Here is a 17,050-nt window from a genome sequence, read left to right on the forward strand (position 1 = left end):
CTTGCCTCCTGACATGAAAGCTGTTTGAGATTGCTGAAACACAACTGTGAAAATGCCAGCAGGCAGGCTTGGGAAATGGGACCACTTGGAAAAGGCCTTTTCAGTTGATAAAATAAAAACAAATGAGAATTGCATATGCTTTCAAAAAAGTCAAAGCAAGCAGTGAAGCATATATCACGGACAAAAGTCAAGTCAAAGAGTATCAACTTATTGTGTCCGTCCACTTTTGCTCCCATGTGTGTTTCCTCGTTATATGGGACTCGTGCTGTCACCGGCGATGCTTGCTTGAGTGAAGTTATTTAATGCATTTTTTTGTATGTGATGATTGTAGAAATGGGGTATAGAATTAATAGGTTAAACTGCCGACAGCACTTAATACAAGAACCATGTTAATTTTGCCCTGTTTATCAAAAATTCAAACATTAACGTGAATATATGTCACAGATGAACCTTGGTGAGACCTGCTTTCAAGTGGGACCATTTGAATTCCCACTTGCTTTCTAGTGGCACAATTTCAGTTCCCATTCAGGTAGGATCATTAGAATTTCTACTTTATATTTTAACCCGGGATACGTGTTTAAGGCCTGTTTAGAGCATGTGTATCGAGACGGAAATGGCACAGCTCTCAGCACCTCCCCGTTTCCTCTTGTTAATGAGGGCCTTTCTCTCATCCTTCCCCACAGGAGGCAGCACCGCCACTGTCCCCACCGGGGCGCCAGCGATCGTTCAGCCTGTCGGCGCTCCACTCTTATGCACGGCCCCCGCTGCCTCCCCGCCTGGGCCACGCCGTCTCTCACTGCCCACCAGGCTCTGGCCCCACCCAGCCCATGGGGATCATTGACGACACTCCCAGCAGGTAAAGGAGCACTCTTAAACAGCGGACACGTAGCATGTACATGAGCTTTGTGACTGCCAGCATCTGTGGTTGATTCCTTGAATTGTGCCTGGTGACTCTAGTGGCCACAATTGAGTGAGCAAGGCTTTTGATAGGATGCTTGCCCAGGAAAGGAGATTATTATTGGAGCAAGAGGCAGTGTGCTGAAACACTTCTTTCCTTGCAAGAATTGCCTCGGAGTGTCCTGTTTCAAGGGGTAAAATGTACTAAGCGAAATGCACTCCCTTCGCCGTCAATAAGTTCCTTCTGAATTACCGCATTTTTGCGAATCTATGCGCCCCCCTTTTTAATAAAGACCGCATATCCAAGGCTGCCAGTGTGAATGCTCACTCTATCGTCGAGCCAGAGCTGTCAGAGCCCCGAGGTGGCACGGTGCCTGTGGCGTGATCTCCTGCGTTGTTGCTGTGTTCCGAGACACTAAATGACAGATGGCTGTGCAGAGTGCCGAAAACTGGCCAAAAGCTAGCCTGATAACTCTATCAGTGGGTTGTTACGTGATCCTGGTATCAACGGCTCTTGGTGGGCTTCGAAGGTATTGCTGGTTATTCGAGTGTCATGGAACCTGCAATCTCGGTGTGTGTTTTGCAAGTTGACTGATCCCCTTTGAGCAAGCCTCCTCTGTGTGTACTTGAAAAAAAGGATGAAGGAGCAGTGTTGCATGGGGGGCATTGCAGGACACTCCCAGTGGCTGGACTAGGGAATAGCCTCTCACTTTCATTGGGATAGACTGCCCCATCTGCATGCATCTTCGTTGTCATGCCTTAGCCTCGATGGAATGCCTCACTAGTCCTGCCACTCAGTTGCTTTGCAGCCCACTATGCAGCAGTGCCTCACTGAGAGACAGAAATCACAAAACTACAGCTAGCAGAGCTCTGCATGCTGGCTGTTGATCATGCAGCAATGCTCGCAGGCACCATTCTGTTCCAGCTGCAGCTGGGGCTCTGGTTTGGCCTCTTGTTTCTCGCTTTATTTTCACAAGGAAAAACCATCGGGAAAGCTAGTGCTCACCTTGGCGGCATTTCCAGTTGTGAGGACAGCGAATATCGAATGGTACCTGCCACGATTTCTGATTTTCCAGAAATGTTGATGAGGAATGGTCGTCATGGAATACTGAATAAACATCATAAAATATTTTAAAAGCATCACATCTGCGTGGTACAATTACTTTGGTAGAGTCAGTATTCTGATTATATTTGAGCTGCTTTTTGACATTTTGTGAGTGTCACACTGAGCACGCTGTGGGCCAGTGAATTACGCTGCCCTCAACAGCATTGCACACATGCAGTGCAGAATTGGAGATTTTGAAACTCTGCACTGCAACTGACTGTAATGCACCAAGCAGAGAACTACTTTGGTGTCAGATGCACGCAGTTTGAGCATGTTCTGCACCCTGCCAGGATTGGCACCATTATTTTTGCTCCATTTGGTCTCCTGTTGCTTCTTTATTTATTCTTGGTCTAGGGATCGCTGCACCACTTACTTTGTTCAACAGTATCTTTTCAGAAAAGAGAAGCCTTGTGAACTGCATATTTGTTCTTTTCCTCATAGAAATCGATATAGTTGGTATCACCATTTGGCACATTATAGGCAAACTGGATTATACTGAAACAACCACGATGCATCAGTCAGTATGTACAGTGCAGAGAATGATGAACGTCAGGTGAGAATCGTTCATTTGCTTCAACAGGTTTTGTTCCACTGGAAGCAAACTCAAGACTACTGACAAGGTACCACACTAGGCGACCTACGTAATGCATAATAACAGATAAAAAAATTCGCATGTTGCAGCTTTAGAAAGTATGGCGCATGTAACACAACATGGCGTAAAAACAAGGTTCACAATAAGCTTGTAGCACCTTCTGCACGAATGACCTGTATTATATTTTAAGCATATATGTGATGTTTCAAAGGACTGATACTAGCCTCTGCTCACACTGGACCTGCGTATTAATTACTTGCAAAAAATAGTTGCATTATTGCGCAAAGTGATCACACGGTTGCCTTGATAACATCTGAAAACATTCATTACTATTTCAGTTTGTCCAACCATGTCAGGAATATTTATTTCATGCCTGTCAATGCATTGAATTCAAATTTACACTGGTATGGGAATTCCACATGACTGTTTTTACACTAAAGCAGAAGAAATGCATGCTGAAAAGCAACAAACTTGTTGTCTTGTGGAATGCGGATGAAACGGGGGCTTTTCGTGCACTGTTGTGGCACCATGGCACACAGCCGCCACTCCATTGGCTGTTATAAGGCATCTGTTATGCTGATAAACCTTCCAATCTGTGTACACCTGAGGAAGCTAAACAGAGTGGTCCGTAGAGTGATGGGCAGGGTTGATGTCGCATCCCATATTGTCCGAGTTTTTACAGGGGGCCGCTAGCTCAGATGGTGTGAGAAATATTACAGTAATACTTTCTGCTCATTTTTATTTCAAAAAAGAGTTGTGGTCACTCTGTGCCATAGCTATTATTTGGGCTTCTTATTTGCTGTACCTTTAAACCTGACCTGCAGGGCCTTTCCTATTACTTATAACGATACCGGTTATTACAATATATCGGCTATAACAATGAACAGCCATGTCACCGTCAAATTTACTATGTATCCAATAGTAAAAAAATCCATTTACTACAATGATGGGTTGCCGCACTAACGGTTATAACGATTAAAACCGGCTACTGTGACCCAGCTTCAAAATAAAATACGCGTGATTCCGACGAAAACGCGAGCGTCCGCAATCGCGCAAAGCGAGCGCATTTCGCTCCGCATGTCACCCTTCCACCCCTCGAGACGAGTGGACTGCGCCCACGATACGAAGAGAGGAGAGCACTCCGTTTCTCTACCCTTGCCCCCCCCCCCAACCTCCGCGCTCCGTCACATGGTCGCGTCCCCGCCGCCGTCCCGACCTTGTCCCGACGACCGACTCTCTGTGTGGCGATAGCGGCGGCTGTGTGCGGGCTGTCGTCGTAGTACTTATACGTGTGGGGTGCACGTGGTGTGTGTGCAACGCCTGTGGCGTTTTGCTTTCTCGTCGTACAATGGCAGATCCGTCTGCCGTACGCCCTTCACCGGACTGCACGGCGCTATTGCCAGCAAAAAGAAAACGTACAGCGATTTCATTGGAGACGAAGCGCAGCATAGTTGAGGACCACAAGAATGGACAGAAGGTGTCGGCCCTGGTGCTGAAGTATGGACTGCCTCAACCGACAGTTTCTACAATCATCCGCTCCGCAGATAAGCTGCTTCAAGAAGAATGCTCTGGTTCGAAGAACAACGAACGGAAAAGGGTCCGGCAGGGCGCCTACAAGGAAGTGGAGGAAGCCTTGTTCCAATGGTTTCTTAGCGCCCGTGCACAGAACCTGCCCATTAGTGGGCCGATCCTAACGGCGAAGGCGAGTCAGTTTGCCTTTCTTCTTCACGAGAAGGACTTTCGTCCGGGAAATGGTTGGCTGCAACGCTTTAAGGATAGGCACGGGATTGTATATAAAGCAGTCACCGGTGAGGGAGCTTCACTCGACGTGGAAGCGAGACACCGTTGGGAAGAAGAAACCCTGCCACGTATCTTCGAGAAGTACGCCGACAGCGATATCTACAACGGTGATGAAACTGGACTTTTTTTTCAAATGCTTCCCGCGAAAACCCATGCGCTTCGAGGAGATCCATGCAAGGGTGGAAAGAACAGTAAGGTGCGTGTGACCGTATTTCTGTGCGCAAGTATGGACGGAAACGATAAATGTCCAGCATTTGTCATCGGAAAATCCAGGAATCCCCGCAGCTTTCGAGGTGCCGCCAGAATCCCCGTACGCTACCGCCACAATGGTAAGGCGTGGATGACACGAGCGCTTTTTCATGAGTGGCTCGTGGAATTCAATGACCGCATCAAACGCCAAAAGAGGAAGGTTGCATTGGTATTGGATAATTGCAGTGCGCATCATTCCATGCCAGAGCTTTCCAGCGTGGAAATCTTCTTCCTTCCGCCGAACACCACTTCAGGTTTGCAGCCTATGGATGCCGGCATTATCGCTAATTTTAAGGCCCTGTACCGCCGCCGCGTCCTGAACAGGTTGGTGCTTGCCATGGACATGGCTGCGCGGAGAAGTGATGAGCAGCCTGATTTTAAGATTAGCCTACTGATGGCAGTTCAGTTCATCTTCGGTGCATGGTCAGAAATCAATGCTTCGACGGTGCAGAATTGTTTCAGGGAAGCAGGCTTCGTTCGGGATCGCACGACTGCCGCGGCTGATGCTTGCGTAGCTCCGACCAATGAAGGGATGCCAGAACTGTGGTCTGCGCTCAGCAATGATGCATCGGGACTGGATGAGTTTCTGCATGCAGATGATGATGTGGAAACGTCCGAAATCCTCACTGACGAGGCAATCGTGGAAAATGTGCGAGCGGCGGGCTACGACAGCGATGACGACGACGACACTGCAGATCAGCCTCTCCAAGTAGTGTCCTCACAGGAGGCCCTGCATATGATTTATTCCCTCCGGGACTTCGTTTTTTCAAGGGGCCTTCCACTTGAGCACGTCGAACAATTAGATGCTCTCGAGACCAATATTAATAAGCTTTCTGTGAAGCAAGCGAAGCTCACGGACTATGCTTTTTCTGTTAAGTAGTGGACAACTTTTTTTCTGCTTGATTAAAATTTTTGAACCTTATGTTGACTGCATTTTTTGGCAAACCCGGTTATAACAATTATTGGTTATAACAATGACATTTTCTTGGCACTTGAGTATTGTTATAAGTGGGCTCGACTGTATGTCTGACCTTAAGACCATCAAAGTGACTCTGGCAAGTAGTAATTCAGTGCTTCGCAGCAACCATGCCTCACTTTTGTGGGTGCATGAAACTTGCGGAAGTTTTGTGCACTGATCTGTGCTAGCCATCGTGGCCTGCAGAAACAACACTCTAGGATAAATAAGATAGGGCTGGAATCCAAAGCTTACTGCGGCATACTTTTTCTTGTTCTGTAATTACCAAGGCTATGTGCATTGTTATCACCTAAAAACGGGACCTGAAAATTTGGTGACTACCGTACTACTTCAAGTGGTGGTAAATATCTGGGCACTCAGTCGTGCAGAACATACTTTAAGAAAAGGCAAACCTTATAGTTGCAACTTGCACTGACTGCAAATTTCAAACTTTTGTTTTTAGTATCTCTGAATATTTAAGAGCTGTGTTCATTTTGAGAGGTAACATTTTCAAGTGAGACAAAAGGTGGACAACTGGAATGAATGCTTCATTCAGTACGATTCAGTGCTTTTGAAAACCAAAAGCACCATTCAGCCTGTGCACTCTTATTTTCAGTGCTCATGTAACCCACATAGGTCTGAAGAGAGCACTGCGCAAAACCCACTGCAACGAGTTGCTAGAGTCCTTGGTATGCTTGACTGAAGAGAGAAACCCTGTGTGGGGGCCAAATGTGGCTTCAAGATTCCTCTGGTAGCATTTGAGCATTGCTTTGTTGTCAGGGCACTCTCTGAAGAGCACCTGCTAGCATTCACTACCGTCACGAGCTCACCAAAAGCATATGATGCATTTATTATGCTGCAACTGTTTTAGTAGGAAAGTTGAGGGTATGTTTGCCGTATAAATGATTTGTATTGAATATAGTAGCTTGTTAAATTTTCTTTTTCCCAGCATATGATTATGTGCGTACCAATTTTCCTTTCTCACCGCCAGGGTGCTGCCGCTCACCCCTGAAGACCGGTCTGCAGCTTACACACTGAGCACCATGGCGAAAGTGAGTATCTGTTTGAAGACTGCTTCCCAAAATTTGACTTTGCAATCTGTTGTAAGTCTTCGTTTTATCCTGTCCACAGCACCAAGTGCACTCTTCTCTACTCTTTTTTGTAGTATAGACCACTTTTTTTTTATCATTTACCCACAAGACCACAGGGCTGGCAACTTTACCCCAGTGACTGGTCACTTTTTAGAACAAATGCCACTGTGTTTATATTGTTGCATACTCAGTACGTAACGGGGGTGTTTATTTGTAGTCTAAGCGCTGTGAGTCCACAAGGCACACCAGCACACACCACCGCAGCTTCTGTATCTTCTTCTTCTCTTCAGCCTCTTCTTCCTTCCCCTAACGCCCCGAAGCACGTGACACTTCCTCCCTCGCAGACGGAGCACCCAGGGCAAGCAGTTTAAGGGGGGACGAGGGTCTTAAAACTAACTTTTTTAGTTACGGCTAGAATCTAGCGAAACTTTGCACACAGATGTGGTTTTCTCTCCTGATTTCAAAAATGTATTCATAATTGAGCTGGTGATCTTAGATCAAAAGTTATCTAACAAAGTCCAGAGCATAACTAGTGAATTTCTTATGCAGCTTTAATGAACTTTCTCATTGCATTTCGTTGCTTTTAATTACATAGATTGATAGCCAAAGTCTTCCCATACCCGATGACATCCTTCGTTTACCTCAAAAAGGCACGTCATGCTCACATATTATGTTTAGAGTAAAAGGCTGCATTATTTGACACGAACTCATTAAGCTAATCTCAAATTGACATTTATCCATTGCCTAAACTAAAAAATTAAAAATGTCATCGGGTACTTCATTTCTCTCTGAAGAAAATGGTACCAAAGTTATTTGTGTGAACTAAAAAGAAATTATCAAAACCCTGCGTAAGACTGTAGAGATCGACCAAAAATATGAAACTGAGAAAACGGCATTTGAAGTTTGACCACATATTATAACTTGAACAATCAGTAGCCTCACTGTGATATTTCTCACCAAAAGTGTCATGCTCTTCCCATTTCCAAAACCTCACTGTGATATTTCTCACCAAAAGTGTCATGCTGTTCCCATTTCCAAAACTGTCTTTGGATTTTGAATATGTCAACTAAAACTAAAGCTATCACAATTACCCATGGCCAAGGTAGCGCATGCCATTAGGAAATCAGCAAAATTTTTTCATATGCAATATTATTTTAATGGCAATTTGCAAAAACCTCGATAGAGTGAGGCAAGTGTTGGATCACTCCCTGATCTTTTCAATATGACTGCAGTGATGCTAAATTTGTCATTGTCACTGGGCGACAATGTAGAGAAAAAGCACAGTAAGGCTGAGTGCAGTGTCCAGAAACAGCACTGAGAAAAACGTATTTGCATTTTGAGACAACCTTTAACTTTTGCTACACTGCAGCTATGGTAATATAAATGGAATCATTGTGAGGCTTTTTTCTTTATGAGAAAGGCTATATACTAAACATATAACAGTACCCTCCCCAAATACTGGTAAAAGCTTGCCACAAAGTCTAAATATACCGCCACTAGAACCAGCGTGAGAAGCTTCATTTACCACTTCATATGCCAGTGGCAGTGCCCTTCAAGGCAAACAAATACTCAAAATTACGATAAAACGGTCTTGCAGTATTAATAAACTTGCACAAAGTTTAAGGTTAAAACACAGCGGCATACTAGAATGATCTAATAAATTGGCTAATGTTCCAGAATGAAACTTGCTACTTTGCTGTACAGCGCATGCAGGGCCGCACACGGGGTCCCTTGCTGGAGCTAAAACTCGAACTTTCACACCCCTTGAGCGCAGCGATGCAATTACTTAGGCAGACTGCAAAAAAAAAGGAAGAAAGAAAGAAAACGAACTGTCCGCGGAATTCGCGGATGAGGAACGCAGGCAACGGCGCGATGTCAGGCTCGCCTGTCGTCTGAAGCGACGCGATAAAAAAGCAACGAAGTGGTAGCGTCGGTGGAGACCATGAGTATCAGCTGAACAGTGCAATCTATCGATGCTATCTTGGATGCCTCTGAACCGCTCGCAAACGATTATATGCCGCCGGACATGCTGCAGCTAGGTCGAGAACACGCCGCGCGACCCTGGCAGCGCGACGCCGTACTCGTTCTTCGATGCGCACTCGCTAGGCGCTTTCGTTTTCAATACACTCCTGATACGGCTACGTCCACTGAGCTACGTCTAAAGACCAGCACCGGCTGCGGGAACGACTGATACGATCACGAAAGCGCATCATAAACGAGCGAAATGGCGAAACAGCCGCAACGGCGAACGTAAAAAAAAAAAAAAAAATGGCAAGTCAGTCGCGCTGGCCAATGGGAAAGCGCGAGACGAGGGTCTCGCTTCGCGAGCGTGCGCTCCAGCCAATCAGCGGACTGGAAACGGCTTTTGGAAAACCCGCGACGGTGGTCGTTCTGTTTGAGCGACGTCATTTGGAGATGCCGCAAAATGTGCACAAAGAAACAGGCTTCAAAACAAGTCCAAGATGGCGGCGGCCAGCCGGCTGCTTCACCCGCGGTGCGCGCGGGAAATTCGAACGATTTTCACCCCTTTTTGGCCATTTCGAGGCTCGCGTGGCGTTTTAAAAGTCGATTTTACCATATTTCCCGACCGAATTCAGTGCTGATATTTTGAAGGCTAGTGCTCAAAGGTACAAACATTCCGAAAATGCGTTTTTCTCAAAATCAATTTTTCGCCCATTTCTGACCAGTTTAAGACCCGCGTCCCCCCTTAAGTAAGGTGCCGAAGATGGAACCTTTTTAGCCAAGCCACTTGCACCACCTAGGTCCGGTGTGAGCATCGGCCACTTTCAGTGCGGCGTGAAATTATATAGTTCACGTGACTCAGGCGCTCCACAACGACAAAAGTGCTGCTATAGTGAAACCACGCTTGCACAGTGGCGTCCACTGCAACACTAAATCACCGGGCACATAAGAAACATGTGGGCGTCTGTTATCATAATGCTCCTTCGAACGTTCCTGTGAGTCCAGGATGTGTAGGTGGGCAACGCGGCGAGCTTCTTCAGCTCGACATAAAGTGGCGGCTATAGAAGGCTCGTTGTGGAGGGAGAAAGGGAGGATGGTATCAAAACAGCTGCGGGGAACTCGAGCATAAAGGAGGTAAAACGGGCTGTAGCCAGTCGTCTCATGCTGTGCAGTGTTATACGCGTATGTAATGAAAGGGAGGAAGTCATCCCAGTTCTTGTGACCGGAGTCCACATACATCGCCTACATAGTGGTCAGTGTGCGGTTGGTCCGTTCAGCAAGTCAATTCGATTGCGGGTGATACGGCATCGAATGACAGTAATTGCAGGCCCACAGACGAAGGAGTTCTTTTATAACTTCAGCTGTAAACTGGCGCCCATGGTCACTGATCAGAACTTGAGGAGGGCCATGGTGCAGGACGAGAAATCGCAGAAGAAATAGGGTACTTCGGCTGTTTCTGAATATCGAGTGAGATGGTCAACACATACCATTATCCACCGGTTACCGTTCGAAGACCGCGGAAAAGGACCCAAAAGGTCGATGCCCACCTGCTCAAAGGGTGCGGTCGGAGGCGTAATAGGATGCAGTGGTCCTGGTGGACGAGAAATAGGGAGCTTGTACTGCTGGCACTTAACACAACTGGCTACATAGCACTGAATGGCTTGATGCATTTTCGGCCAGTAAAAGCGTTCCTGTGTGCGATGAACGGGCCGGGCAACACCCAAGTGGCCCGACGTGGCATCGTCGTACATTATTTCAAGAACGGGAATGCGGAGATTTTCCGGCACGACGAGAAGAAAGTGTGCACCTCCGGGATTGAAATTCTTATTGTAAAGCAGGCCGGCACAAATGCAGAAACGCGCATCTCTTTAAGCATGAGCGGCAGAGTAGAGCGGTGCCAGTCTGATAGTTGTGTTGTTCTCTCTGGAACATTTGAGGGTCAGGAAACATTGCTGAGATAGTTGCCAGGTAGTTATCAAAGTTGTCACCATCACGAAAGAGGCAAATGTGACAGACAGTCAGCGTCAGCATGTTGACGGCCGCTTTTGTATGCCACAGTAAACTCTTGCAACCACTCTTGCAATGCCCATCGAGCAAGCCGGCCGCAATGGTCACGAAGATTTACGAGCCAACAGAGCAAATGGTGGTCGGTGAAGATGGTAAAAACATTGCCATATAGGTAGGAACAAAATCGTTGCACTGCAAAAACCATTGCAAGGCACTCTCGTTCAGTAACGGTGTAGTTACGTTCCGCCTTGCTCAACGAACGACTAACATAAGCTATCACGTGCTGGTCGGTGCCATGATGCTGGATGAGCACAGCGCCAACGCCCATGCCAGTAGCGTCGGTGTGAACTTCGATGGGGGCAGAACAGAAGCGATGTAGGATAGGTCCTGATGTCAGAAGGAATTTGAGGTGGCGGAAGGCAGAATCGCAGTCAGCAGTCCAATTGAACGGTGCATCTTTGTGCAAAAGGCACGTGAGTGGGTAGGTGATGTCAGCGAATGTGGGCACAAAATGACGAAAATAGGAACACAGTCCTAAAAATCTCCCAAGCTCCTTTACTGATTTTGGCGCTGTAAAGCTTAATCTCGATCTTCTGAGGATCCGGAGGAACACCATCTTTATCGACTAAGTGACCAAGAACAATTGGTTGACTTTCACCAAAGTGGCACTTCTTAGAGTTGAGGACGAGGCCTGCTCTTTGAATGCAGTCAAGAACGATGGCGAGGTGGCTATCGTGTTCCTGAAAGGTCTTGCCGAAGATCACAACGCTGTCTAAATAGCACAAACAAATTTTTTACTTGAGTCCGCGCAGAATAGTGTCCATGAATCCTTCAAATGTGGCAGGCTCATTGCAAAATCCAAAGGGCATTACGTTGAACTCAGGAGACCATTGGGTGTCACAAATGGCATCTTTTCTTTGTCGCTCGGGATCATCTGTATCTGCCAGTACTTCGATCTCAAGTCTACCAAAGAGAAGTATGACGCTGAATGAAGACGGTCGATTGCATCGTCAATACGTGGAAGCGATGCACATCTTTTTCGGTTACGGCACTAAGGCGACGATAGGCTACACAGAAACGCCATGTGTTGTCTTTATTTTTAAAGAAAATAACTGGAGCCACCCAAGGACATGTAGATTCCTGGATAACGCCACGTTGGAGCATCTCGTGAACTTGTTCGTCAATGAGCTGACGTTCGGTCGGCGACACACAGTAGGGCTTCTGTCTGATCGGGCGAGAGGTTCCAGTATCAATCGCATGATGAATGCGAGAATTTGAAATCGGTGGCGGATGATCTCTGGCGAAGTCAAAAACCAAAACATGCTTGAAAAGCAGGCCAGTCAAAATCTGGCGCTCCTGTGTTCCCAAAGATATGTTTATCATTGCCTGGATTCAAGATTCTGCAAAAGGGGATGTCTTCTCTTCAAAGCACAGTCACTTAGTGCCGACACAGAATTCAACACACCTTCCTCGAATTGGGTGAGCCTCATGCTACGAGACAGCACGGCTGGCTCATCTGAATAGTTCACAGTCCACAGCAAGGTGTGGCCTCTGGTCACTGAAGCAATGCAACGAGGCACCAAGACACTCTTCTTTGCACAGGCAAGTGTTGTAGGTTCCACTACGGCGTCAAAATTCTCGCACAAATTTGTAGATGAAATAACTTAGATGAATTCTCCGGACATCACAGGTACAACTGTATCTTCAGACACAGAAAATGCTCCTAAATTGAGCGACGAGGTTTCTGTAAGAGCTGACATCAACGCAGTATTCAGCGAGATCTGTCCACTATGGCACGGCACTCTAACATTGCACCACACTGTTGCAAAAAGTGTATACTATGACGGCTGTAGACGTTAAGAAGCCGCAATCTTTTTTTTTTTTTTCTTCTTTTGCAAGAGTCGTCCTTACTTGTCGTCATCAGAACCAAAACTGGGCGAGTTGGTGAACGGTCAACATTATGTACAGCACAAAAAACGAAGAAACACGCAAACAAACAAGCGCTTGTTTGTTTGCGTGTTTCTTCCCGTCTTCGTTTTTCGTGCTGTACATAATGTTACTTGTTGTGCTGAACGTGCGGCGCAGCGTAAGCCATGGCGGCTGCGGATTTTCATTTTCTTTTTTTGCGAGACTTGTTTATTCTTACATCTATGAATCAACGAAAGCACGCGGTTAGCTGCGATCATGACACCGACTTTTAGCATTGTTTTCTTCAAACGGCATTTGCAGCTATCACGCTTCCAATTATTTTGTAGCAGTGGACTACGCCCGCCCCAAGCGCGGCGTGATAAATCGAACCAGGCTTGTGCAATCAAGCCATCCGAGCACTCTGCCAAGTTCGCTCCCTGTCACCATAGTCAAAAAGAAACACACCGTGACGTTATCGCTGCGTAGCATCTTGGCGTGCTGCCAATAAAATTAGCTGTGGATGCGACGGTCGAAACGGAGGGATGTGCCTCCGAACATTTGTTTGTTTGTTTGTTTGTTTTCAAATTCTCGGGGGCAAAAGTGGGGGTGGGTTCACCATGCGACTGGGTTGATTACGCGACAAATACCGTATCATTTTTCACAATCCCAAGTGGGTGTCTCAAGCTGATTTCTGTATATTGAATTATCGATATATCGAAATATTTTGTGATCCTCTTCGAGTTCGATATATCTGGGTTCGACTGTATATGAAAAGGCAAAGCGTGGAGTGTCCTACAGAGGTACCAGAGAACTTACTGGCTTAAAAAGGCTAGGGCCAAAGTGCAGTACATCCCAGAAAAATTGGGACAGTAGCCCTGGCAAGAGTGTGTGTCCTCAATGAAGTATATGGAACAAGCTCATAAATTCACTTTCCCCCTGTTAACAAACCCTGATACAAAAACACATTAGAAGAACAGGCCAACATATCAGGCAAGCGTCCTGCCACGGTTTCAAGCTCATCCAGTTACACTTGTGCATTCCAAAAGCACAAAGCTATAGCAGAAAAACTATTCAATAGAGCAGAAAAGGACAGGTAGTAACCGCAGATCCGGACCATGAAAAGGAAATAACAAGAAGAATAAGATTGGGATGGAGCGCATTTGGCAAGCACTCGCAGATTGTGTCTAGCAGCTTACCGGTATCGCTCAAGAGGAAAGTATACAACAGTTGCATCTTACCTGTACTCACCTATGGGGCTGAAACATGGAGGCTAACCAAGAGAGTTCTACTTAAGTTGGGGACAACCCAGAGAGCTATGGAACGAAAAATGGTAGGCGTAACATTAAGAGATAGAAAGCGTGCAGAGTGGGTCAGAGAAATAACTCAAGTTACCGACATTCTAGTAGAAATTAAGAAGAAGAAATGGACATGGGCAGGACATGTAGTGCGAAGAGAGGATAACCGATGGTCGCTGAGGGTAACAAACTGGATTCCAAGGGAAGGAAAGCGTAGCAGGGGGCGGCAGAAAGTTAGGTGGGCGGATGAGATTAAGGAGTTCGCAGGGGTCAAGTGGATGCAGCTAGCACAGAACCGGGTTAAGTGGAGAAATATGGGAGAGGCCTTCGCCCTGCAGTGGGTATAATCAGGCTGGTGATGATGATGATGATGATGATGAAATGCATGAGGACTACAACCAGCTTATTACAATACAATAATTAAATGAAGTACTAGCCACCCATAAAAAGATAGTACAGTTGTACCCGGATATATCAAACCCGGGTATATCGAAGTTTGGTTATATCGAACTCACGGAATATCCTCTTAAAAATTTCATGTAAAAGTATAGGAAAGCCACGTCATATATCGAACTCAATTTCACCGGTCGTTCCATATATTGAACTCTGCACCACGCACTGGAAAGAGTGCCTTCCCCAAAGGTGATTGCATCACCCTCGGCCGTTTGCCGCGTGACGTTTTCAAGCCACGCGCGGAAGGAATGAGAGGGGACAGTTCGGTGATGGCTGGTCTAGGGCAGCGCCGCGCCCATTCCCTAAAGGCGCACGCATCTGCTGTTATCGTTTCCCACGCGCCAGCACGTGACGTTTGTAAGTCATGTGCGTGATTGAACCAGGGAGAACCGGTGGGAACCAGAGGTGAAAAACGCGATAGAACGAAGCGCAAGGGTGTGCCCATTCTTTTGCCGAGCTATCTCTCTCCTTTCTCTCTCCCTGCCTTCTTTCGCAGTAGCACGCGCTACGCATGCGCCAAGCCAGCTCAGCCTGTTTTCAGACAGAACGTCGGATGCTTTCTCCAGCGTGTGTTGCGAACCCTCTGCGCGCGGCGGCTGACGTGGCTATGATGCCTGCGGACGTTAAGAAGCGGCAGATCTCTTTCTCTCTCTCTCCCTCTCTCTTCTTCTTCTTCTTCTTCTTTTTTTTTTTTTTTTTGCGAGAGTCCATTCTTATCGTTGTGCCGTACACGCGGCCTAGCGTAAGATATGGCGGCTGCGGATGTTAAAAAGCGGCAGTGTGTTGGATTTTTTCTCTTTTTTTTTTTTTTTTTTTTTTTGCTGGAGTCGTTTATCCTTGCATGTATGAATCAACGAAAGCACGCAGTCAACTGCGATCATGACACTGGCTTTTAGCATTTTTCGCTTCAAACAGCATTTAGCTATCACACTTTCCAATGATTTTGTGGCAATGGACTACGCCCGCCCCAAGCGTGGCGTGATAAATCGAACCAGGCTTGTACAATCAAGCCATCATGGGCCCTCTGCCATGTTCGCTCCCTGCCACCGCTGGAGCAAGCTGTGACGTTATCCCTGCGCAGCAGCTTGGCACGCTGCCAAGAAATGAGCTGTGGATGAGACGACCGAAACGGAGTGGCGTGCGCCATCGACATGCAATCGGAAACGCTCGCAATTTCTGCCGCGGCGACACAGAAAGCTTGTTTTGAGCTGCCGCGGTGGCTCGAGCGGCGAGAGGGACGCAGTTCCAACAAGTTGGAAATTTTTCGCCCTGTCGCTGAGATCGCTCAATGGCTTGTATGTGAGAGAGCTGGCCTTAACGATTTTTTTATTTTCAAATTCTCTGGTGCAAAAGTGGAGGGTGGGTTCATTATGGGAGTGGGTTGATTACACGACAATTACGGTATCTTTTTTTCGCATCATAAGTGCCGTCACAAACCGATTTTTGTATATCAAATTATCGATATATCAAACTATTTCGCGATCCCCTTCGTGTTCGATGTATCCGGGTTCAACTGTACCAGGTGCAGACTGTGCATTATGCTATGCTTGCCCATCTCTCTCAGGCTGCCATGAAGAGTGTTGAAACTTGTTTAATAAAATACGGATAACTGGGAAAATACTTGAAGCATTGGAAGAAGCAGTTATTGTACCTTTCCTTAAACCCGGTGAATCATCAACTACCTAGTGGTATGAGAGTTGCAGACCAAAATTTCTTACCAGCTGTATTGCAAACTCATTTGAAAATGTTCTAAACATTATGCTGGCGTTAGCATCAAATCCCAGCGCCATTTAGACACTGTAGATTTAAAAAGGCGTGTTCAACCACCAGTCGGCTTGTCTGCCTCGAAAACAGCATTCAGGAGGTATTCGTCCACAAACAACACTGTATCAGGGTCTTCTTCGATTTGAAGAATGGCTATGTTACCATAGGGACTTATTATCGGGGGTAGGTATCCATGGCAGGGTGTGAACGAATGATTTCCTGACCACCCATACATTCGGCGTCTGCTTGGGGGCAACGTTTTCTATGATCTTGAGGAGAACTGCGTAAATCGAGAAAGTATTTCAAGCACCACACATTTTTTGAGCTCCTGTATATGACCTCCAAATAGCTCGTAGTTCCTCCAGTGTAAGAGATAATTACTTATGACGGTAAACAAGGTGTTCGCTCAGGCAGGCAGAAATAGATTCCAGGTATTTTGGAAAAAGACATTAAACGTTCTGCTCTCGCTCTGACGAGGCTCATAGACTGACCCTAATTTGCGCTTGAGCCAAACTGCGTTAGCTATTCAAGAACAAGATAAATTTTTAGCTATTGCTTTTGATAAAAATAACCGTGGCCTTTCATGTGTTGAAACGCTGGGGGTCTGATTCGAAATCCCTAATACATATCCATTATTCACTGGTATGCACAAAATTAGTGTACGGAAGCATTATAAACTGAAAGCTCTTTAATTAGAACCTCGATAATTCAAATTTTTATATACCTAATTATAACGCCGTATCTGGGTGGTTTGGCGCACATCACGTGGCAAAAAAAAAAAGAAAAAAAAAAAAGTGAAACAGAAAAACACTTTCACAAAGAAGCGAAATAGTTAGAGGCTGCGCACGTCCAAAACGGGGACAGAAGATGGAACCAGGTAAAACCATGGAAGAGTGGGTAAAACCTAAATGGTGCCATGATTGGCGCAGCAGCCGGCGGCTGCCTGCTCTCTCTTCTGAGCAACCTCCGAAA

At 46.3% G+C, this 17,050-nt stretch overlaps 1 protein-coding gene across 1 annotated transcript in view; it reads left to right on the forward strand.

Moving 5' to 3' along the window:
* LOC146180309 (uncharacterized) overlaps positions 1-17,050 on the forward strand; it is a 110,559-nt gene that overhangs the window by 64,270 nt on the left and 29,239 nt on the right. Inside the window, exons 4-5 of the mRNA XM_084579537.1 lie at positions 684-856; positions 6,590-6,650. Of these exons, the coding sequence (XP_084435663.1) occupies positions 684-856; positions 6,590-6,650 (234 nt within the window). The remainder of the gene's footprint in view (positions 1-683; positions 857-6,589; positions 6,651-17,050) is intronic.

This window comes from Amblyomma maculatum, chromosome 9 (assembly GCF_055883805.1).
Source record: "Amblyomma maculatum isolate TAMU_Amacu chromosome 9, ASM5588380v1, whole genome shotgun sequence".
In the NCBI taxonomy this organism is placed as follows: Eukaryota; Metazoa; Arthropoda; class Arachnida; order Ixodida; family Ixodidae; genus Amblyomma; species Amblyomma maculatum.